The sequence below is a fragment of the Mytilus trossulus genome, chromosome 12, assembly GCF_036588685.1.
Source record: "Mytilus trossulus isolate FHL-02 chromosome 12, PNRI_Mtr1.1.1.hap1, whole genome shotgun sequence".
Taxonomy (NCBI): Eukaryota; Metazoa; Mollusca; class Bivalvia; order Mytilida; family Mytilidae; genus Mytilus; species Mytilus trossulus.
Window position 1 is genome coordinate 43709014 of NC_086384.1, and position 26401 is coordinate 43735414.

Genomic DNA, 26401 nt, shown 5'->3' on the forward strand with positions numbered 1-26401 from the left:
TGGTTCTGTTGCTGCTAAAATTATGTCTATGATAGGAGTGGTGCAGGCCGGAGGCTGGTTTGCTTATTTACAAGCAGCTGGCGTTTACGGTGTTGGAACAACGGGTAAAATGATATTGGCTTCGACTGTTGCGCCATTGTGTGCAGCTATATGTGGAAGTTCAGAGGAAAGACAAGGTATTTTTTTCTCAGATAATGCGATAGTATTATGATCATTGTATGTAAAATGAAATTTACAGCGAAAAAGCAGAGCATACATATCTTAAAACACTGTAAAATTGGAAATTAACTCGAGGACACTTTTATGAGACTGCTGAAAATTTGTGTCATATGATTCTAGGTTATACATTGGACATCTATCACTGTCCGACAAATTTCTGTCGTCGTCCGTCGTCGTCCGTCTGGGGTAAACTATTTCAAAGATATTCTCCTTTAAAACTACTGAACCATTCCTTTCAAACTTTAGCTGAATGATTTTTAGGGTATCTAGAATGAATTTTGTGTTTTATTATCTGTTTCGTCTTAAAACCTGGCCGCACTGGCTTTGAATAGAACATAAGGGTAAAATGCAACTTGTGTCTTATATCTCAAAAACCAAAGCATTTAGAGCAAATTTGACATGGGGTAAATCTGTTAATTAGGTAAAGTTCTATCAGCCCTGAAACTTCAGATGAATCTGATATCCGATTGTTGGGTTGCTGCCACTAAATTGGTAATTTAATGGAAAATTTGAAGTTTTTGGTTATTAGTTTGAATATTATTAATGATAAAGATAAACTGTGAACAGCAAAAATGTACAACAAAGTAAGATCTACAAATAAGTTAAATGAATGAAATTGTCAATTGACCGCTTAAGGAGTTATTGAATTTTAAAAACAATTCGGTTATCTAACTTTAAAAAAATCTTCTCCTCTGAAACTACTAAACTAATTCAAACCAAAATTTAGCTGAATGATCCTTAGGGTATCTAGAATAAAGTTTGTGTGTTATGTTCTGTTCTGTCAAAAAAAACACAGCCGCCATGGCTGAAATAGAACATTGGGGTAAAATGCAGTTTTTGGCTTATAACTCAAACACTAAAGCATTTAGAGCAAATCTGATATGAAGTAAAATAGTTCATTAGGTCAAGTTCTATTAGCCATGGAATTTTCAGATGAATCTATCAATCTATTGTTGGTTCGCTGCCGCTAATTGGTAATTGTAAGAAACTTTGAAGTTTTAGTTATTATCTTGGATATTATTTATGATAAAAGATAGACTGTAAACAGCAAAAATGTTCAGCAAAGTAAGATCTAGATCTACTAAAAAGTACTATGACCAAAATTGTCAAACTCCCTTAAGGAGTTTCTGCCCTTTAAAGACACTTTTTCTGAATTTATTCATCTGGTTTGGTTGCTTTAAAACTGCTGAATCAATTCCAGCAAAACTTAGGCTGAATGAGTTTCAGAATATCTTGTATAAAATTTGTATTTTATTTCCTTGTACGTCAAGAAACAAAGCCACTATGACTAAAATGGAACTTTGGGGGTAAAATGCATTTTTTCGAGTTTGTAGAAAATATGACTGATAAAAAGAACATTTACAACAAATGGAAGTTTTTAACGACCTTGACTGGCTATAAAGCCCTTGCAGGTCGGCCCTGTCTTGCGCCTTTTGGGGCATTTAAATGGAATTTAAAAGACACTCATTAATGTATATTGAAAAGCAAAAATATCATTGTGGAAAGATTTTAGCATAACATATCAGGTTAGCGATTCAAACTCTTAAAAGCCTCTTGTTCATTTGTACCGTTGGTCGGTAAAGTTTAATGTTTGATTTTGTTAGTTTTTATGAACTTCCCGTTTTCAGCTCACCTAGCCCCACGTGCCAAGTGAGCTTTTCTCATCACTTTGCGTCCGTCGTTCGTCGTCGTCGTCCGTCGTCGTTAAATTTTACAAAAATCTTCTCCTCTGAAACTACTGGGCCAAATTATAACAAACTGAGCCACAATCATTATTGGGGTATATTGTTTAAAAAATGTGTCCGATGACCCGGCAAACTAACCAAGATGGCCGCCATGGCTAAAAATAGAATATAGGGGTAAAGTGTAGATTTTGGCTTATATCTCTATAACCAAAGCGTTAAGAGCAAATCTGACAGAGTTAAATTGTTGATTAGGTCAAGATCTATCTGCCCTGAAATTTTCATTTGAACTAAAGAACTTGTTGTTGGGTTGCTGCCCCCAATTGGTAATTTGAAGGAAATTTTGCCGTTTTTTGTTATTATCTTGAATATTATTATAGATATGTTTAAACTGTAAACAGCAATAATGTTCAGCAAAGTCAGATCTACAAATAAGTCCACATGACCAAAATGGTCAGTTGACCCCTTGAGGAGTAATTGCCCTTTATAGTCAATTTTTAACAATTTTTTGTAAATTTTGTAATCTTTTACAAAAATCTTTCCCTTTGAAGCTTCTAAGACAAATTTAACCAAACTTGTCCACAATTATCATTAGGCTATCTTGTTTGAAAAATATGTCCGATGACCCGGCTGGTGAAAGAAGATGCACGCTATGATTACAAATAGTACATAGGGTAAAATGCAGTTTTTGGCTGATATCTCTGAAAACCAAAGCATTTAGAGAAAATCTGCTGTGAAAAAATTGTTCATTAGGTCAAGATCTATTGGTTAATGTCTTCAATAGGATTATAGATAAAGATAAACTGTAAATAGCAATACTGTACAGCAAAGTAAGAGCTACAAATAAGCCAACTGGATCAAAGTATTCAATTGACCCCTTAAGGAGTAATTTTCTATTGTCACTTCTGGGCCAATTTCATTATAGATAAAGATAATTGTAAGCAGCAAGATTGTTCAATAAAGTAAGATCTACAAAAACATCACCAGCACCAAAACACAATCTTGTCATTAATCTTTAATATGCACATAGACCAAGGTGAGCGACACATGCTCTTTAGAGCCTCTAGTTTAACTTATCTTGGAGGTCAGTTACTTTTTTTGTACTCGGGATGACTCATAATACTGGAATAGTGAAATTTCAGGTGTTTTTTTTTTTTAACAAAAAGGTGTTTTTCTATTTTTTTGTGCCAGATTTAAAATGTTTTACCCATAAAATTGATGGAATGAAGGGCTCGGATGAATATCTGATACGAGCTGAACAAGTAAAGAATATTAAGCAGTGTGAAGATCAATGCAACGATGATGCAGCTTGCAGGGCCTTCCGATATCTTCCAAGAAACAGCGTTTGCTTTTTATACAAGCTTCAACAATATATTGAAGACGATATCAGCGAAAGCCAATTTTATATAAAACGTTGTATTCTATGTTACATGAACGCAACGAAAAATGCTAAAGGACGTGGTGATGGAATTCAAACAGTTTGGGAAGCATCTTCTCTCAAGGAATGCGAGATTCGATGTATTAAAACTGACGACTGCGGTGCTGTTCATTTCGATGGACTGAGATGTTTCAAATTCAATCCCAAAACTGAGTTCAAGGAAAGTAAAGGCACTGATTTTTCAGCAAAGATATGTGTAGAGTTCAGCGATATAGCACTTGAATATGATGGTAAGATTTTTATTAAGACTATTTGTCCTGGATTTGCATATTAATGAAATCTATGAAAAAATTAATCGTCGGAAGTAAAACCGATTTCGGCAACAAGGCCAATTGTCTTTAACTTTTAGGAACTTTTAGTCCTTAATGCTCTTCAATTTCGTACTTCATTTTGCCTTTTTAACTTTTTTTTATTAGATCGTCATTGATGAGTCTTTTATAGATGAACAGCGCGTCTGGCGCAAACACAATCTTGGTATCTTTGATGAGTTTAATACTTAATCTTCATATGAATTTTGTCTTTTCGTGGGAGAGACAATTGAGATACCACAGTTCTAATATTGGTAATAAAAAGAAAACATTTTTTCCTTTTGATAATTTACTTGCCCTCGGAGAAGAGCAGGACCCATCAACACCAAACCTAATTTTAAATTGATCAGATATCAAAGATGGTGCTTCCTGATCAGTGCTAGTCTATTTTCTTACTCATGTACATCTCAACCTTTATTGGCAATTTGTTAAAACTTGAAAGAAAGTATGATACGACGTCTGTAAAAAACAAACTCATTTCGTATCGATTTACAGGCAATCATGGCGTGAATGATGCAATACAAGTTTTAATGAGATATATGGGAAATCAAAGTGACATAAATTGACAAATTTCAAACATATAAACTGAAATTCTATTCATGAATAAAGAGATGTGATATGTTTGAAAATGAGACAACTATCTAACAGAGTCCAAATTGCTGCTTGGATGTCACCATACAGTCTTCAACAATGAGAAAACCCATACCGTATAGTCAGCTTTAAAAGCCACTACATGACAAAATGTGGATAATTTCAAACGCGAAAGCATTTCGCCTGATTTTTACAATTACAATTACAACCGACAGTAACTAATGAAAACCAATGAATTAAGGCTATCAAATATGTTTCTTTTATTTCTTTTTAGGTGACAAATACAAGAAAAACGAGAATAGCTGAATATAATAGAATAGTGCAAGATTATTGAATTTTGACAAGTAATTGATGAATAAAATGAGAAGAAATGTTAAAAAACCAATTTAATATATTTATATTAGTTTTCTGTTATGTGATTTAAAAAATTTTAGCTGCAAATCCTTAATCACGGTGAACCAATTTATCTTTTGTGACTAGATAGTATTGAATAGTATTTGTTGTTTATGAAACCATTTTAGATAAATGTTCAACATATTTCTGTTTTAATTCTTTTTTTCTTAGAGTAGTAAAAACCTTTTTTTTTGTAAAACCATGAAATCCTTGATAAGTTGCATTATCTGATTATGTATACACCGAAATAAGAGAAATTCAGATAAAGTTGTATTTCGTCTTTGAATTTAGACAACAGTATTGTATCTCATAAATCGATTAGGAAGACACATATAGTACTAAGGCAACAAACTGAATATCAGGATATTGCATGCAATTTAAAAGGACGGATACTGATGCGTCGATAGAGTAAGTTATTCCTGCTCTACCAAGCACTTCTCGCCATAAACATTACGAAATGTCAGAATCCAGAATTGTTCTCAGGTGAATTTATAGACCACAGTTTATATATTGAAAGATAGGAGACGGCGAAAACATGTATGTACATGTATTTGATCTTGGAGCAAACATATCGTATTCAGATTCAGTTATGTATTAACCATTCGAATAGAAAAAATGATATTTTACTTTCTAGAAATAGGTAATTGATAATCGGAAACCTGTTGAATTCATCACGTTTATAAAATATTCTAGTTTGTAGTCGTCCATCTGTGTCAATACCGACAAAAAGATCAATATATAATGCATACCCTCTAGTTTAGTTGTATCCATAAAAAAACTAAGGGAGCAAATATAGGGAGAAAATTTCAAAGTATTTAAGTTCTGTACAATGTATGTTAAGTTGGTGAAATTTTCACATCACACTATTTTGAAATGATAAAAATGTAACTATCAACATAATTTATTATGAAAGTTTTTGAAAAGCTACATTATAGAAATAACTTCTTTCGGGTTGGCAATGCATATACTCCCAGTGTTGTACTAACATCACATCATATTTGTGAAAATACGGACTATATTTTCCTTGACATTTGATAATATTTTTATGGTAAGGAGTAACATACAGATTAACAAATATCTTCATTAGTCAAACCAAAATATCAAATATTATATAATCAAATGACGTTCTATGTTTCTCAAAAACATTTGCTTGCAATATACAGTGGCGGATCAAGAAATTTTCATAAGTGGGGGCCCACTGGATACCTAAGAGGGGGCCCGATAGCTTCACGCTTCAGTGATTCCCTATATAAGCAACCACATGTTTTACTCAAAAGGGAGGGCCCGGGCCTCTGGCCCCCTAAATCCGCCTCTGATATATATAGCGTAAAAACTAATCTTAAATATATGGCTTATATCTTTTAAGCAAACGAACGTTTTGCCATAAATTGCGAGATTTGGCTAGCAACAAACCCAGGTTCAATCCACCATTTTTCTTTAGATTCATGTACCAAGTCTGAAATTTCTGAAGACCCTCTTTCATTTTTGTAAATATAAGAGACATTTCCCTTTAAGAAATGCAGATACGAATGAAATATACCATTTTTGAACGGAATTCATTGAAGCAAAAAAAGGGACGAAAGATATCAGAGGGACAGTCAAAGTCATACATCGAAAATAAACTGACAACGACATGGCTAAAAATGAAAAGGACAAACAGACAAACAATAGTACACATGACTCAACATAGAAAACTTAAGAATAAACAACACGAATCCCAGCAAAAACTAGGGGTGATATCAGGTGCTCTGGAAGGGAAGGCAGATCTCCTCGTGTTGCTCATGTTATAAAAAAAACGGTAAATAGTTTAATTCAGTTGGTCACATTCATTAAAGGAAAGGGGATTGTAGTTACGACGCAAGGAACATATCCGATATCATATGTGAAACGTTGATTTCATAACGGTCAACCAACTCGTGATGGCGTCCGTAAAATTTACGATGGGATGATTTCAACTTCACCATTTGGAACTCTTGGTTAAATAGCTTCCTTGTGATCGGCAACCCTCTATCAAGAAAATCATGATAGGAAATATAAGCACGGGAAACTCGTATCAATTGAGTGATATATACCCCGTATGAAGGTGTTGCTGGAATGTTGCTATTTAGAAATGGAAAGTTCACAATTGGAAAGCTGATATCATCTCTTTTATCGTAAAGTTTTATTTCCAACTGACCGTCATTGTCAATTTCTAGATGTAAGTCAAGATATGAGGCCGACTAAACTGTATCTGTTGTATCTTTTATCTCTTGTTCGATGGGGTTCAACATAGTCACCAAATTCTGAATTACTTAATGAGAGAACATCATCTATATAGCGGAAAGTAAAGTTAAAGGTTATTGCTAACTTCTTATCTTTCTTCCTATGAAGTTCCTGTAAGAGTCCAGCCTCATAATAATAAAGAAACAAGTCGGCAAGAAGAGGGACACAGATTGATTCTTTACAAAGTCGGATTAATCCCTCCCTAAGACAAGATAATTGGATCTACGTTGGCCATTCTTTTTAGCTCACCTGGCCCGAAGGGCCAAGTGAGTTTTTCTCATCACTTGGCGTCCGTCGTCTGTCGTCCGTCGTCGTCGTTAACATTTTACATTTTGAACTTCTTTTAGAGAACCACTGAATGGAATGAAACCAAACATGGCATGAATGTTCCTTATGAGGTGCTGACCAAGTGTTGTTACTTTGTAGCTGATCCATCATCCAAGATGTCCGCCAGCCGGGGAATTAGTTTAACATATGACCCTATGGGAAATGCATACAAATGACTTCTTCTAGAGAACCACTGAATGGAATGAAACCAAACATGGCATGAATGTTCCTTATGAGATGCTGACCAAGTGTTGTTACTTTGTCTCCGATCCATCATCCAAGATGGCTGCCAGCGGGGGGCTTAGTTTAACATAGGACCCTAAGGAAAATGCATATAAAAGTCTTCTTTTAGAGAACCATGGAATTGAATGAAATCAAACATAGCATAAATAGTCCTTTTCTTCTGAGGTGCTGGCCAAGTGTTGTTACTTTGCAGCCACATTTTATCTGTTTTTATATGATTTCAAAAACCCAAATAGAGTCAGTCGAGCGAAACAGGCTCTTGAGAGCCTCTAGTTTAGGAAACAAAGCAACTCTTTCAATTTGTCTTTTAGTTTAGAATGTGGAATAGGTGTGTAGAAAATTCAAATGGTTTAATACTATTGCAATATGAAATAGGGTTAGATTGTATGTACTCTAAAAGATCTCTGGGATTTTTTAGTATCCACATCTGATTCATGCAACCTCTAGAATAAGCAGTTTCACATAACTTTGAAGCCCGGCTTTGATTGCTGATAAAATAGATGTTAATATAGCACATATATACCTATGATTATTCAGGATTCCTCTTTGGTAAGTGTCGTGAGGGTATACTGTAAACCAACTTATTTTCGCGGATACATTATTTCGCGTTTCACCTTTTCTTGAGCACTCCGCGGCTATTAAATTTCACGATTTCCTGATTTACATGATGTGGTTTAATAAGGAAAGATCCAAGTTGTACATCTTTTCGACGATTTATATTCGCGTTATTTTTCTACTCGCGAAAGTCGCGAAAATAAATCGCTCGCGAAAATAAGTTGGTTTACAGTATGTTGAGTTTCCAAGTGAATTCTCAATGACTTATTCGTTTATCAAGCTTTTAATGTTATGAGTTTTACACACAAAAACGATGTTGTTTGGGACTTTAAAATTTATCTGCGGGGACAACAACATATTTGTCATGGAGGTAGGATTGTTAGATAAGGTATACCACACTGTTTTCGAAGTAGCCTAGTCCTACATAAAGATACAGATTGATTTGTTATCTGTCAGACTAGTCTACTCTCAATGGAGGGTAGTTTACCTAATTTAGCAATGTCTTCACGGTTCAGCTAGCAGACAAGCTAACCAAGTATATTACCTTTGCTTACATACTGATTGAAATTGACTGTAAAAGAAATTTATGTGTTCACAACACGAGTCTTTAGAAAACATGCATAAGGCTTGTTCAACACCGAAAGTCAAATTTTATACATGTTTAAAGAAAACAGTGATCACATTGAATTTTCAAATAGACTAAAGGATAAGATAATGAAAAGTAAAATTTGTTTGATTTTAGTTTGATTGATTATAAATGAAGACACATATACAACTCCTAAAATTCTACATTGCCCTGCATTTTTGATTTTGAAAATATGCTGTGCATACAAACATTAAAATCCAGTTTCACTAATTTTATAGAAACAGTTTTATTTAGCAAATTGTTTTTACCATATTGGTATATATAACTATCAACAAATCACAAACATGCTATTTCTGTGAAGGGGTTTTCCCCATTTAATTATATTTAAAAACCATTAGAGCGCATTAAACAAATTTAAACTGCCGTCTCGGACTGCATTTGTTGTCATTCCCTGCTTGACAACAGTGTACATGTTCGATATTTAACAGGAAAGGTAATTTCTGCACTTTGTTATTATTTTAATTTTATGCATAATATCATATATTCTACGTAAAACAACAAGACACAATTAAATACTGTACTAGTATCTGCTAAATAGCATACATCGATAAATGTATTCAAATGTAATAGAAGCCATATCTTTTTGATACTTGTGTACTGGAAATCAGACTTAAAAATACACGAAGCGTCATATTGAATGTGTGAAGAAAAGCAACAGTAGTATACCGCTGTTCAAAAGTCATAAAACGGTTGAGAAAAAAACAAATCTGGGGTAAAATTAAAACCGAGGGAAACACATCAACAATATAAAGTCAACAAAGGAATCACATTACCAGGTGCAAACCCGGTTGAAATAGAACAAAATAATCGAAACTCTTTGTTAGAGAAGGCGATAAATGCTTACTGTAATGTTTACTATAGTGACAAACATTTTAAAAGTTAATAGAATCAAATGAAATGACAATTTTATTCTCAATTACGAAGTGTTTTATTTTAAAAACACCATTTGCATAAGTTTTCAATGTATCTAGTACATAGTTAAGCAGAACAATTAGATATCAAGTCGTCGACATGGGTATCTTTCAAGTTGGATGTAGAAAAAAATTCATAACCTCGGATTTTTTTTAGATTTTTTACCACGGTCGGAAAACATCAAGCTAAAAGATCAGTATTTTTCGTGTTTGCCCTTCCATTATGTTACTCAAGAAAAAAATCCAAAAAATTGGTAACAATTGTATCGAAAAGAGAAAATCGAGTGCACCTTTTAATGTTAGGCCGTGTTTGAGTTGAATATTTTGTCTTGATATCGCAAAAAATAGGAATATTTCATACATCGTCTCGCTTCAGATTCTATCATTTTTATATATCAAAGCTACAGGTTGACTTTATAACATAAAAAATCACAGTACTAAAAGATGAAATATATGGGTCAGGTAAAATACCTATCTAATGAATCGCAAAAACAGAGAAGGTGTGTTCGTATAGCTATTTATTTACTAAAAGTACTTGACGACAGTCTTTCAAGTTGGATGACGAAAATGCATATCCTCGAAAAATTAAATTTTTTTGTTAGTGATAACTACGGTTTATTCTTTAACCTCTTAAAAGATCTAGTCTGCCTTCCACTAAATATCTAATTAGATTTCTGAGCTCACCTGGCCTGAAGGCCCAAGTTAGCTTTTCCCATCACTTGGCGTCCGGCGTCCGTCGTCTCCGTCGTCGTCCTGCGTTAACTTTTACAAAAATCTTTCCTCTGAAACTACTGGGCCAAATTTAAATAAACTAGGCCACAACCATCATTGGGGTATCTAGTTTAAAAAATGTGTCTGGTGACCCGGCCAATCAACCAAGATGACCGCCATGGCTAAGAATAGATCATAGGGGTAAAATGCATTGGCATATAACTCAAAAACCAAAACATTTAGAGCAAATCTGATCGACATAAATTTGTTTATTAGGTTAAGATCTATCTGCCCTGAATTTTTCAGATGAATCAGATAACCGGTTGTTAGGTTGCTGCCCCTGAATTGGTAATTTTAAGGAAATTTTGCTGTTTTTGGTTATTATCTTGAATATTATTATAGATAGAGATAAACTGTAAACAGCAATAGTGTTCAGCAAAGTAAGATTTACAAATAAGTCAACATGACCAAAATGGTCAGTTGACCTCTTTTGGAGTTATTGCCCTTTATATTCAATTTTTAACCATTTTTCGTAAATCTCAGTAATCTTTTAGCAACATCTTCTCCTCTGAAACTATTGGGCCTAATTAATTCACACTTGGCCATAATCATCATTGGGGTATCTAGTTTAAAAAATGTGTCCGGTAACTCGGCTTACAAACCAAGATGGCGGTCATGGCTACAAATAGAACATGGGAGTCAAATGCAGTTTTTGGCATATAATTAAAAAACCAAAGCATTTAGAGCAAATTTGAAATGGGGGTTAAAATTGTTTATCAGGTCAAGATCTATCTGCCCTGAAATTTTAAGATGAATCGGAATTTCCGTTGTTAGGTTGCTGCCCCTGAATTGGTAATTTTAAGGAAATTTTACTGTTTTGGTTATAATCTTGAATATTATTATAGATAGAGATAAACTGTAGACAGCAATAATGTTCAGCAAAGTAAGATCTACAAATAAGTCAACATGATTAAAATGGTCAGTTGACCTCTTTAGGAGTTATCGCCCTTTATAGTCAATTTTTAACCATTTTTCGTAAATCTCAGTAATCTTTTACAAAAATCTTCTCCTCTGAAACTACTTGGCCAAATTTAACAAAACTTGGCCACAATTATCATTGGGGTATCTAGTTTGAAAAATGTGTCCGGTAACTCGACCAACAAACCAAGATGGCGGCCATGGCTAAAAATAGAACATGGGGGTAAAATGCAGTTTTTGGCTTTCAACTCAAAAACCAAAGCATTTAGAGCAAATCTGACAGGAAGTACAATTGTTGATCAGGTCAAGAGCTATCTGCCCTGAAATTTTCAGATGAATCGGATAACCGGTTGTTAGGTTGCTGCCCCTGAATTGGTAATTTTAAGGAAATTTTGCTGTTTTTGGTTATTATCTTGAATATTATTATAGATAGAGATAAACTGTAAACAGCAATAATGTTCAGCAAAGTAAGATTTACAAATAAGTCAACATGACCGAAATGGTCAATTGACCCCCTAAGGAGTTATTGACCTTTATAGTCAATTTTTAACAATTTTCATAAAATTTGTAAATTTTTACTAACATTATTCACTGAAACTACTGGGCCAAGTTCATTATAGATAGAGATACAAAAAAATGTACTTGTAAGCAGCAAGAATATTTAGTAAAGTAAGATCAACAAACACATCACCATCACCAAAACACAATTTTGTCATGAATCCATCTGCTTCCTTTGTTTAATATTCACATAGACCAAGGTGAGCGACACAAGCTCTTTAGAGCCTCTAGTTTTAAATATTTATGATTTTTTTAAAATTCCACCTGACAACCGATCAGACAATAATTTTAAGTTGAATTAATGCAGACAAGATCATTACCTGGTGCTCATTAGCTAGTTGATACATTTGTCTTTTAAAAAACAACTGACATATAAGGATTGTAATGGTGCAATGTGGATAAATTTATCGGTATCCAAGAGCAAAATTGACAGCACGTCATCCCTACAATGGCTTCCATTTCTACGATTGTGAAAATGAACTGGAGTAATGGGGAGATACTTTTGACGAAGTAGAATCCTGACTGTTACTCGGGAGCATGAACAGTATTTAAATGCACATGTTGTCTGAATTTGTTGTACACACACATATGATACATGCCTGCATTGCTTATGTATTTTAGGTTTAAATAATATACTATATATAGAGATAATTTGTGAAAGTAATTGATGATAATACTGATGAAAAGCTTACCGGAAACATCATCAGATGTCATAAGATCGTTCAAAAGCTTGTACTAAGCCGTTTGATTGTGTATGCATTTTTGATTTTGCCATTTGATAAGGGACTTTCCGTTTTGAATTTTCCCCGGTGTTCTTCATTTTTTGTTAATTTACATTTCGAAGATGACTTACGAACTTACAAGAGATCCACGAAACTTACTGTACTGGTAAAAGGAAAGATTTGACCGAGTTCTAAGTTTTGGCCATCGTACATTTTATCTAAAACGTGTCATCGTATATGATACACCTTATATGTGCCATATGTGGAGGAGGATCTGCGTACCCTTCCGGAGGACCTGAGATCATCCCAATTTTGTTGTTGAGGTTCGTGTTGTTAAGTCTTTAGTTTTCTAAGTTGAATCATGTATACTATTACTTGTCTGTTTGTTTTTTTATTTTTAGACATAGCGTTTTCAGTTCGTTTTCGATCTATGAGTTTGACTGTCCCTCTGGTATCTTTCGCTCCTCTTTTACATACATATTGACTGAAGACTTGCATCCAAATTTAACAAAAGTACAATAACAAAAATCGACCATGACGAGAACCTCTGGTTCTTGTAGATTTTTTGATTATAATATTCACTGAAAAAGTTAATCGTTTCAATAAAAAGTTTTAGGAAAAACATGAATAGCGTATTGATTAATTAGTATTTGATGATATTAATGCTTAGCTTATCATAACTACTGCGCAGAAAATAGTTGATGGTTGAGATGGGCTACTGCTGTTATGTATTATACATGTTATAAGACCTTTGGGTTTCCCGTTTGAATGGTTATACACTAGTAATTTGTGGGGCCCTTTATAACTTGCTGTTCGGTGTGAGCATAGGCTCCGTGTTGAAGACCGTAGCTTTACCTATAATGGTTAACTTTTATATTGTGACTTGGATGGAGAGTTGACTCATTGGCACTCATAACACATCTTCATATATCTATATATCATTTATTGTCATTTATATAGTATTATATAGGATTTAGAAAAAAAGTATAGATACATTTTGTTAAGGAATTTTCTCCTTATTTTTAAAATGGAGAGTCATATGCAACTATTACAGTCATAATCACATTCGATAACTCTGCATGTGACTGGTTCAATTAGGATTTTTATACTGGTTACCTGATGAATTATTTAAAGAAAATTGAAAAATATATTAAGTTCAGCTCGGTTTATATCCATTCGATGTCTTCTTTTATGAATATGAAATAATATAACAAAGAATTTCATTGATAATCGGACAACACTTACCGGCATAGTTATTGTCAAAACATGCATCTACATGGGTATTGTCAAAACTTACATCGTGATTAGGTGCCATGTTTGTTTTCTTTGATCACGTTGATGTTATGACTTAATTAATATCTCCTTAATCTTGCTATGGCTATTCGTATAGTTACAATAACGTGTCATATTTAATTGCAATATAAACAGAGAAAATAAATTGAATTATGTGCATTAACAAAATAAGTGTCGAACATCCTCTACGTTTGAAAATTATTTGTTCGCCATTTTTCAAAACTTTATAAAAATAACAACAGCATGTTCGATTACATGCTGCTTTAAGGTAAGACAATGAATGAAAACGCGAGCATCCAACAGTTTTTTAATTTTCATAGTAAAAATCGTACAAATAATATTTTTACCATGTCGCCCGACGCTGTCAATCTGGTCGCCATCTTGAAAAATAAAAGCAGATTTTCTGAAAATAGCTTATTTTCAAATCAATTTGGAAGGGACATAATAGAAAATTAAACTATTCTCTATACGATATTTTAAATATTTATGAATATTATAATACGCACAAAGACCCACAATTATTCCATCTGTTTTGTTGAATCGCAATTTAAGGTTAAAGACGACAGAAAGTCCAATATGTATCGTAGTTGTATGATTTAACAGTGTGAACTATCGAGGCAACAAGACAAATTTTCAAAAGCATTTGGAAGGGAGAAGATCAAAATTTAAACTATTCCAAAAGGAATATTTATATTTCTAAATATATGAGGAATTACTACAAAGACCCACACTTTTAGTATCATAAACTTAAAGTAATGTATTTCATCGATTCCAGAAAGCCCCTATGCATTTCTATACAATTTACTTGGGCTTGATACGGGTGATGTGTGACGTCCCAAAAGTCACGTGATGACTGCTATAGTTGGATATGATATAATCGCGGAACTTTTAACACGTCTGACTAAATATGTTTTGTACTATATCTGCCCTTGAATTTTTACTAGATAACATTTTTGTTCGCTTTGGAGATTCCGTATATGGTCATATTATCGGAATTCCAATGGGGACTTACTGTGCAACACTTAACGCGGACCTGTTTTTGTACTGCTATGAGTTACAATTTATGACAAAAATCAGCAAAGATCCATCGAAACAACATCTGATACACAAATTTAATAATACTTTTAGATATTTGGATGATATTTTGGCTCTCAATAATGACGACTTCTTGTTGAACTTACTTAAAATAAAGCTAATACTAAGAATGACCACTGCCCTTTTCTCGATCTTGATATCTATATCATTAACGGAAAGCTTAATACTAAAATTTATGATAAATTTCTCCTTTCCTATCGTTAATTATCCATTTCTAGATGGTGACGTTCCCTTGTCACCATCTTACGGTGTTTTTATGTCTCAACTTGTACGATTCGATCCTGTATGTAACAATGTTTAAGATTTCAACAAGAAAAATTTATGTATTACTGAAAAGTTATTACACCAGGGTTTTCGATATCACAAACTAGTCAAAACATTTACTAAATTTTATCATCGGTATAAGGACATCATTCGTTGATTTAGCTCAACATGCATACTTCTTATACGTTCAGGTATTTCACATCCATTTTTTTATGGAAATATTCTTTATAAAGCACAAAAATGTCAGTATTCACCTCAAAAGCTAAAAAAAAATTTAAATAGACTTATTTAGAAGGGATATAGTTACGATACTGTTGTCAGTTCATTAAAGATTACATATTTTGGCGTGAATATTGATTCACATATAGGGTCTGTGCATAGGAACTAAACACATTTATTTAAAAATCAGTTGTTGGTATGACACGGGTTATGTTCTTCTCATATATGTTATGATGGTATGATACTAAACCCCTAACTGGAAGGATTGTGCCTGATATTCATATGATGAGGACATAATCTTTCAATCAGTTTAATTGCAGTCTGGAGCTGGCATGTCAGTTAATTGCTAGTAGTCTGATGTTATTTATGTATTATTGTCATTTTGTTTATTTTCTTTGGTTACATTTTTTTTACATCAGACTCCGACTTCTCTTGAACTGAATTTTAATGTGAGTATTGTTATGCGTTTACTTTTCTGCGTTGGCTAGAATTATAGGGGAATGGTTGAGATCTCATAAACATGTTTAACCCCGCCGCATTTTTGCGCCTGTCCAAAGTCAGGAGCCTCTGGCCTTTGCTAGTCTTGAATTATCTTTAATTTTAGTTTGTTGTGTACAATTTGGAGTTTAGTATGGCGTTTATTATCACTGAACTTGTATATATATTTGTTTAGGGGCCAGCTATAGGACGCCTCCGGGTGCGGGAATTTCTCGCTGCATTGAAGACCTGTTGGTGACCTTCTTCCGTTGTCTGCTTTATGGGCGGGTTGTTGTCTCCTTGACACATTCCTCATTTCCATTCTCAATTTTATGTCCAAATTGATGTGAGTAGTTAGTAAGTGTTCGTGGCCAATAATGAAATATTGTAAGTCCTGTATTTCATACCTGGTATTAAATTGTATCCCCCTTTGGTCCATTTATGTTTCATTTCTGTAAATATTGGCAATGCAATTTCCCATAGGAACTCCTTTTACGGCTAAAACTATACCACTTTTACTATGAATCCTACTTATCCTAGAATTAAAGGTTCATATGCACTACAATATACATTACAAAAATGAGTTTAAACTAACACTAATTTTCAGAACTACCCCTACCTCGTATGAAGGGCTACCACAGATTTTAATGTTAACAATATGCACATGTTTAATTACTGGTAACCTTCCCAAGTTATGTCTCTATGAGACGGAAAACAGAGAGCATAACTGGGAACCAGTATGTAAACAAAATTAATTTTGTATGAATATTCTAGATCTCCCAAAAAGACGCGTGGCTTGAGAAACAGCTATATATTTACAAAGTGCAACCTATAAAATTAAATCTTTATTAAAATTAATCACTTGGTTTTGTTAGGATCTTTTACTTTAAATACTTTTTTGACCCTTTGGATTATAGCTCTTCATCTTTTATATAAGCTTTGGATTTCAAATGTTTTGTCCACGAGCATCACTGAAGAGACAGGTATTGTCGAAATGCGCATCTGGTGCAGGAAAATTGGTACCGTTAATGTTATTACAAAGGTCATTGCTTTGTTGTACTATGTTTAGTTATTGACTACAAATTATTTTTGAACGAGCTTACATGTCATATCAAATATATTTGCTATTTAATCAATGATATAAACAATTAGTTCTGAGCAATTTGATAAAAACAGTGTGTAGTCCACAATGTTTGATTTTCTTTTGGTCCCATAACGACGAACTTGAAGGGCGCTTTATGTTTGTAATTTTATATGTCTGTCTGTATGTCCGTCTGTCCATTCGTCAGTCTAGCATATCAGTTTGCCACAGTGTTTTTACTTCGTTCTGGAACAATATTGTTTTATATATTGATTTGATATTTGGTATATAGTTTTATCATGACAAGTTATAGATGAAACTCCAATTTTGGTCCGGTATGATTATTTAGTCCAGAGTTGTTGTCTATATCTAACGTTAGATTACTATGTTAAACCATATTTCTGTACACAGGGAGATAAATCACTTTTTAAGGACAATTGATTAAATATTAATTATAAATCATATTTTTTTTTCTATTCTTTGGTAAACTGTTTGAAGAATTTTGTGGCAGGTTTGTTTGTTATTCTATATAAACTAGTTTTCTGAATGCTTTATATATATTTTTTTATGAAGTGAAATCCTTTGTTGACATTTTATAGATAAGTTGTAAACCTATATTAGTTTGTGACAAATGAAAGAAAAAATATATGGAACTATCAATTCTATTTGACTTTAACAGAAAATTGATCTATAATGTTTTACATCTGTCATCATAACGTATTTTAGAAAACTATGAATCATATCTAATGTTAGAGTGTTTTCGACACTTTATTTTCACCAAGCTTGAAGATATTGATTGATTATTGGTACATAGTTTTATCATGACAAATTACAGATTAAGTTCAAATGTTTGTTTCTGGCTGATAATTTTGTGCACAGTTATGTTTCTTGGACTTAGAAAAACATTTTGTTCCAGCTTAATAAATTTTTACCCGGTAGGGGACTATGTATTGATATGAATGCTTGTTAATTTCATTTTTGGTACAGCATGCGATTTTTGTTACAGAAAGCTCGACATAGGGATAATGATCCGGGGGCGGTGGCTGCGGCGTTAACTAACTTCTTTAAAGCTTTATCTTCTAGTATGTTGAAGACCTAGATGCTTCATACTTTGTATATAAATGGCTGATATTACGAAGTTTCCGTCAGTCACATGTCCATGTTCCTTGATCTCATTTTCACGGTTCAGTGATTACATGAAAAATAGTTATTTATTTTGTAATGTAAATTTCTCTCTTATTATGAGTAATATGATAACTATATTTGGCATGTGCGTACCTTGCAAGGTTCGCATGCCCGTCAGACAGTTTTCACTTGACCTCGGACCACATTTCATGGATCAGTGAACAAGGTTAAATTTTGATGGTCAAGTCCATACATTTATATTTCAGATACTATAAGAAATAGATCTAGTAAATTTAATGTATGGCAGAATTGTAAGGTGTACATGTCCAACTGGCAGGTGTCATCTGACCTTGACCTCATTTTCATCGTTTAGTGGTTATGGTTTAGATTTTTTGCTTTTGACTGTTTGTCTTATACTGGATGCTATAGGTCTACTATATTTGGTGTATGGAATGATTGTAATGTGTATATGTCCAACTGGCAGGTTTCATGGTTAAGTGGTCAAAGTTAAGTCTTTTTAGTTTTGATCAATTTTATGCCCCATTTATAGGCATTATGTTTTCTGGTCTGTGTAGTGCGTCCGTTTGTTCTTTCGTCCGTCTGTTCGTTCGTCCGTTCGTCAAGTCGTTTTTCCCACTTCAGGTTAAAGTTTTTGGTCGAGGAAGTTTTTGATGAAGTTGAAGTCCAATCAACTTGAAACTTAGTAAACAAATTCCCTATGAGACAATCATTTTGAATGTAATGCCAAATTAGAGATTTTATCCCATTTTCACGATCCACTGAATATAGAAAATGCTAGTGCAGATGGAGCATCCGTGTACTGGGGAGACATTCTTGTTTCTATTACTATAGGCAATCGGTTTACTGAATTAGTTGTATTGAATGATTGCAAGGTGTACATGTAATTTTCGTTTGGTTTATATGACCTTGACCTCCTTTTCTTCGATCATGTTAAGTTAATATGATAGTTGTGTTATAGCTTTTAATTAGGACTATCAAAATAAGATCAATGGTTAGTTTAGAAGGCGAGACATTCAGTGTGTTAACTCTTGTGTTTTACAGATCTTGTACTTATTTTTAGATAGAGATACAGATGTTACTAGATAAAGCATTGTGGATTTTAGCATTCAATGTTGTGTTACTAACCAGTGAGGTGTATGGTAAGGTATATTGTGTTATTTTGCTGTTTTTTTTGTTTGAACTTTTTTCACAAATTATAAAAAAAAAAAGATAGATGATCTTAATATATGTATATATTAGTGTGAATCATAGAGCTCTTGCAAATTTAAATGTCTTATTGCAGGTCTTCGGCATATACTGTTTAAAGTTGCAAACATTAAGAGATTGTTATTTGTTTTAACGCATTCTTGTTTGTAGAGTGTCTATAGAGTATCTTTTACTCCTGTTATCTATGATGAGTTTATTTATTTGCCATTTTGCTTTTCTTTGTAAACATATTTTTTATAATGATAAAGATTATAACAAAAGGTTGATTGATAAACCCAATTTTTTGGTATTTTAAAATTGAGATTGGAAATGGCGAATGTGTCAAAAAGATAACAACCCGACCAAGGAGTAGAAAACAGCCGAAGCCCACCGATGGGTCTTTATCACAGCGAGAAAATCTCTTAACAAAAATATTTACTAGTTCAATGAAAATGGATATCATATTAAACTCCAAATCATGTAAATAATCAAAAGTTAAAACAAAACAATAACAAGACTAACAAGTGCCAGAGGCTACTGACATGGGACAGGCGCAAAAACGTGGCGTGGTAAGCATGTCTTGTTAGATCTCAAACCTCCCTCTTTACTTGAACCTTATATGTCTGTTTATTTTGCTCTCACATTTTGTCAATATAATGAAATTCTGCTACCATACAATCGTTTACATTACTTTTTTTCTGAAGAACATCAATCTAACACGTATAAATATAGCAACAAATGACATAAATATAATAATAAATATTTGAACGTCACTGGTGAGTCTTATAATGACGAGACGCTCGTCTGGCGTACAAAATTATAATCCTGGTACCTTTGATAACTATTTACACCACTGGGTCGATGCAACTGCTGGTGGACGTTGCGTCCCCGAGGGTATCACCATCCCAGTAGTCAACACGTCGTTGATGACATGAATATCAATAATGTGGTTATTTTTTTTTTATAAATTTCCTGTTTACAAAACTTTGAATTTTTCGAAAAACTAAGGATTTTCTTATCCCTGGCATAGATTATCTTAGCCGTATTTTACACAACATTTTGGAATTTTGGATCCTCAATGCTCTTCAACTTTGTACTTGTTTGGCTATGAATATGAATATTTTGATATGAGCGTCTTTGATGAGTCTTATGAAGACGAATCGCGCGTCTGTCGTAGTAATTTATAGTCCTGGTACCTTTGATAACTAGATCAATTATTAAGACTATCGTTGTTATGCAAGGTGAGATAACTTTGACATAACAGAGGTTTATGCATAGGAAATTATTGATTTGACTATCACTGCATATAAACAACCAATAGAATTTTGAAAAGAAATATGTGTACCCATATGTCTTTAAATTAAGAAAAAATAACACAAAAAGAATCAGAAAGTTGATCGTTGCAACTTAAAAATGTTTAAAAATAAATGTTGAATTGATGACACTATGATCCGTGAGAAGCTATATACGTTCTGTTTGAAAGTTTGAAAGTAACAATTAAAAAGATAAAATATAATTAACTAAATCTATTTTAATTTTCTACTATTTATCACAAACTAAATGTTATGAAAGTATTATATATAAAAAAAACGTTTAAACAATGTTTCTAGAGAACTAGAAATTAAAAAAAATAATAATTTAGCAACCGATTAGCAATAAATATTATCTCTGTTTCTTTGAGTAGTACTCAAATCAAAATTGATGGTGGCACTATTATTCCGATTCTAATGCATTACAAAAAGAAAAAAAATACGATGAAACTAAAAAATGTCTACATTTGACAAATAAAATATCCGCGAAACTTCATGAATGATTTTGGCACAAAGACGTATTGGCTAAACGTGACGTCATACAAATGAAAAATTACAAACTGGAAGTTATTACGTTACCTGTACGCTTCAAATTCGGATACAATTACCTTAAAACGGCGAATTCGAGGTAGGTGTTGTTTTATTTAAGATTATATAGAAGTATTCATCTTTTTGTTGATTCAATCAATTCAAAAAGGCGGGTCCCTCCTGAGTAACGCCTGGTCTACTGTGGATTTGACGGCAACTTTAACCAATAACAAAAACCCTGTTACATCCATTGCATTATAATCATCTTTTTACATGAACATTCGTGTTGGTCAAAATTACTGAAAAGACAATCCAACAACTCAAAATCATAATAAACACGAATAGCTCATCAATTTACAGGTGTGTATTCCACATCATAATCTTTCAATCAGTTTAATTTAAGTCTGGAGCTGGTATGTCAGTTAACTGCTAGTAGTCTGTTGTTATTTATGATTTATTGTCATTTTGTTTATTTTCTTTCGTTACATCTTTTGAGATCAGACTCGGACTTCTCTTCAACTTAATTTTAATGTGCGTATTGTTATGCGTTTATTTTTCTACATAGGCTAGAGGTATAGGGGGAGGGGGAGACCTTATAAACAAGTTTTACCCCGCCGCATTTTTCCGCCTGTCCCAAGTCAGGAACCCCTGGACTTTGTTAGTCTTGTATTATTTTAATTTTAGTTTCTTGTGTACAATTTGGAAATTAGTATGGCGTTCAGTATCACTGAACTAGTATATATTTGTTTAGGGGCCAGCTGAAAGACGCCTCCGGGTGCGGCAATTTCTCGCTACATTGAAGAACTGTTGGTTACATTCTGCTGTTGTTTTTTCTATGGTCGGGTTGTTGTCTCTTTGACACATTCCCCATTTCCATTCTCAATTTATTTCATGGTAATTGGTAGATTACTACAAAGAAAAGAATAACAGCTCGAAATTCATTCATCATATGTTGTAAAAAAATATATTTCTATGGGCATCTAGGAATACTTATTCATCATATTTTACCAGGTTTAGATTGGCCATGGAATTGGAAAAGAGAAGATGTCACGTGTCACACCACGTGTTTGGCAGCAGTTGGCACATGCGCAGTTGTTGGAACCCTTTTGGCAATACCAGCAGCAGGATTTCGCGATGCTGGTATTGTTGCTGGACCTGTTGCTGCAAGAGATGTGCATATGATAGCTATCGGAGCCTTGTGTGCCTTTTTACAAGCAGCTGGCGTTTACAATGTGGGAACACCGGGTAAAATGGTATTGACTTCGACTGTTTCACCATTATGTACAGCTATGTGTGGGAGTTCAGAAGAAAGACAAGGTAAAGACTTGTCAGGTAATTTGAAAGTATAATGATAAGTGTATGTAAATTAAGTTTATCAGTAAAAAAGCATATTTACATATAGAAGTAATACATATCCTAAAACATTGCAAATTTGAAATAAGGTCGAGCACACATTAACGAGACCTATCTGATGAATATTTGTATAATATTATCGTTGATTATACATTGAACATTTATCCCTCTCTATGAAAAATATCTGTAGGAAGTAAGAAATTTTACAGTTGTTTTATTTTCGGACCGTTTGTTGGTAAAGTTTAATGTTTGATTTTGTTACTTTTTATGAACTTCCCCTTTTTGAACTTATGCCGGCGTCACACATTGGCGTATAGACCGACGTGCCTTGGACGTACAGATAAATTTGACTAAGTCTGTATACGTTAAGTGCACACAAGAACTACGCTCAGCAATCATGAAACGCTCGTTGCACAACTTTGAAGTACGTCAAAATGCAAAGTATACAATAGGTGAGCGCTTTAACTTTTGAAAATTTTTATACAGCTTTAAACTTTTCATCTAGCTCTAGCGTTTTTAAGCGTAAACCTGTTAGTTACACTCGCGTAATACAAAGTACATACCTTACAAGCGCGTTGGAAAACGCTACGGATAAGTTTTAGACACGTTTAAGGCATGTTGTATATGCCTCAAGACCATTCGAACGCCTCAAGATCATTCGACTTTTACTTGGACTTTTACTTGGACTTTTACTTGGACGTATACAGGGCGTGTTTGCAACTTATGCCGGGCGCAGTTTCAGCGCGCCGTGAACGTATTAACGCAACCGTGGCGAATCAAAAACGAAAATTGCTCTGACATTTATATAGTTGCATATGTCCGTGAACTTACAAGACCGCTTGTAATTAGAAGTAGTACAAACAATAAAATGAGAATGGAAATGGAAAATACTTTAATGAGACAACAACCCGACCGAAGGGCAGACAACGATTTAAGGCAAACTATGGGTCTTCAATGCAGCGAGAAAATCATGCACCCGGAGCTGGGCTTGTTTTATGTTCTCATTCAGTGAAGCACCCCATAATTACACAAGACACATTGAAAGCACGGATAAATGTCCCTCGTATGACTTGGACGCCTTTCGAATACGTTCAAGGGACGTTTTTTTCTTCGTAACGTGCATTTTATCTACGTTAGACAAACATGAACATACGTTATTTGATAAATGCATGTTTACTGTTCTTGTACGCCCTAATCACACTAAATGGTCGCTAAACACGATACAAATATGATTGACAATTTGATAACGTTCACAATTTCTAGCGTATTGGAAGTGTAAATGGTTTTTGACCGCGCCCGGCGTACGTCAGTCCTATACGCTGATGTTTGACGTTGGTATTACCTTTGAGTTCAGTATTTTGTTTAAACTTTTTTGTAATCGGAATGATTCATTATACTAGAGCAGAAATTTCAAATTCTGTGTAACAAAAATCCTCCTTTTTTTCGTTAGATTTAAAATGTTACACCCACAGAATTAATGGAATGAAGGGCTTGGATGAATATCTGATACGAGCAGAACAAGTAAAGAATATTAAGCAGTGTGAAGATCAATGCAACGATGATGCAGCTTGCAGGGCTATTCGATATCTTCCAAGAAATAGCTTTTGCTTTTTATACAAACTACAACAATATATTGAAGACGATATTAGTGAAAGCCAATTTTATGTAAAACGTTGTATTCTATGTTACATGAACCAAACGAAAAATGCCAAAGGACGTGATGATGAAATTCAAACAGTTTGGGACGCATCTTCTCTCAAGGAATGTGAGATTCGATGTATTAAAACTGACGACTGCGGTGTTGTTTATTTTGATGGGCTAAGATGTTTCAAATTTAACACCAAAACAGAACCAAAGGAGAATACAGGCACTGACTTTTCATCAAAGATATGTGAAGAGTTCAGCGATATAGCACTTTAATATGATAGTAAGGTTTCGATAAGGACTATTTAACCCGAACTTGCATAATAATGAAATCAATGAAATAATTAAGGGTTAGACGTGAAACAGTTCCCGGTAAACAGTTGTCTTTTGAATATTTAGTCCTCAATACTTTTCAACTTCGTACTTTATTTTTGCGAGCGTCACAGATGCGTCTTTTTTTTACACGAAATGTGCGTCAAATACAACATTTGAATCCTAGTATCTATATTAAGTTTACTAAATCTCATATGAGTTTTGTCTTTCTGTGGGAGACAAAATTGAGATACCACAGTTAGTGTATGAACAGATGGTTCAATCCAGTCAAATAAAAAGAACCCCTTGATTCTAATTGGTAAAAAAATAAAAGAAAACAAATTCTTCTTTGAAAAATCAAAATCAAAACCTTTTCATTATTTACTGGTCCTGAAAAAAATCCTCATTTCGAATCAATTTACAGGCATACATGATGTGAATGACGCAAAACAAGTTTTAATGGTTGTCGTTTGTTTATGTGTTACATATTTGTTTTTCGTTCATTTTTTTACATAAATGAGGCCGTTAGTTTTCTCGTTTGAATTGTTTTACATTGTCTTATCGGTTTTATAGCTGACTGTGCGGTATGGGCTTTGCTCATTGTTGAAGGCCGTACGGTGACCTATTGTTGTTAATGTTTGTGTCAGTTTGGTCTTTTGTGGATAGTTGTCTCATTGGCAATCATACCACATCTTCTTTTTTATATTTAATGAGATATATGGGAAATCAAAGTGACATTGATTGACAAATCTCAAACATGTAAACTGAAATACTATTCATGAATCAAGAGATGAGATATGTTTGAAAATGAGACAACTATCTAACAGAGTCCAAATTGCTTGGAAATCACAATTCAGTCTTCATCAATTAGAAAGCCCAAACCGTAAAGTCAGCTTTAAAATCTACGACATGACAAAATGTGGATCATTTCAAACGCGAAAGCATTTTGAACGATTTTTGATAATATAACGGAAAAACAATAACAACCGACAGCAACTAATGCAAACTAATGAATTAAGGCTTTCATACATGTTTCTTTTATTTCTTTTTAGGTGACAAATACAAGCAAACCGGGAATAGCTGAATATAATGGAACGCAAGATTATTGAATTTTGACAATTAAATAGACGAATTAAATGTGTTGAGAAGAAGAAATTTAAAAAAACCAAGCTAAGTATTTATTTTAGTTTTCTGTTATGTGATTTAATTATTTTTTGTTGTAAATCCTTAATGATGGTAAACCAATTTTCTATTTTGACTAGTTAATATTTTATTAATTATGTCTGTTTAGTTCACGCATCATTGTAAATACAACGGAATTTGATGAGACTGTCATCAAAGTGAGAGGGTTAGCGCTATAAAACCAGGTTTTATACACCATTTTCTATATTTGAAAATGCCTGTACCAAGTCAGAAATATGACAGTTCTTGTCCATTCGTATTTTATGTTTATTTTTATTTGATTTTGCCATGTGATTATGAACTTTCCGATTAGATTTTGCTCTAAGTTCAGTATTTTTTTTATTTTACTTTTGAATAGTGTTTGTTGTTTATGAAACCATGTTTGATAAACGTGAAACATAGTTATGTTTGAATTCGTTTTTCTTGGATTAATAAAATCTATTGTTTTGTTAAGCCATGAAATCCATAAGTTGCATTATGTATACATCGAAATTTGTTTTTTGAGAAATTCAGATAATGTTGTATTTAGTCTTTGAATGTAGACAACAGTATTGTATTGGTGTTTCGTTCTCATAAATCGATTAGGAAGACACATAATAAGGTAACACACAAAATTTGAGGATATTGCATAAACTTAAAAATGAGGGAGACTGTTGCGTCGATAGGGTAAATTATTCATGCTGAACCAAGCACTACTCGCCAAATAAATCAACGAACTTTCAGAATCCGGAATAGTTCTAACAGGTTAGATTACAGACCAGACCACAT

General features: G+C 33.5%; 1 protein-coding gene across 1 annotated transcript; it reads left to right on the forward strand.

Annotated features, from left to right (window-relative positions):
- The first annotated feature begins 22 nt into the window (after window positions 1-22).
- On the forward strand, window positions 23-24415 carry LOC134692479 (uncharacterized). The gene is made up of 2 exons (XM_063552932.1): window positions 23-176; window positions 23946-24415. Exons 1-2 carry the CDS (start codon window positions 23-25, stop codon window positions 24413-24415), a joined length of 624 nt encoding a protein of 207 aa, XP_063409002.1.
- The last annotated feature ends 1986 nt before the right edge of the window (window positions 24416-26401 follow it).

What these genes read in the sequence shown, in the direction of transcription:
- LOC134692479 (XM_063552932.1), top strand. Translation starts at nt 23, where the DNA reads ATGTCTATGATAGGAGTGGTGCAGGCCGGAGGCTGGTTTGCTTATTTA. An exon ending in AAGTTCAGAGGAAAGACAAG is followed by an intron (nt 177 to 23,945) that starts GTATTTTTTTCT and finishes TTTTTTCGTTAG; the next exon opens with ATTTAAAATGTTACACCCAC.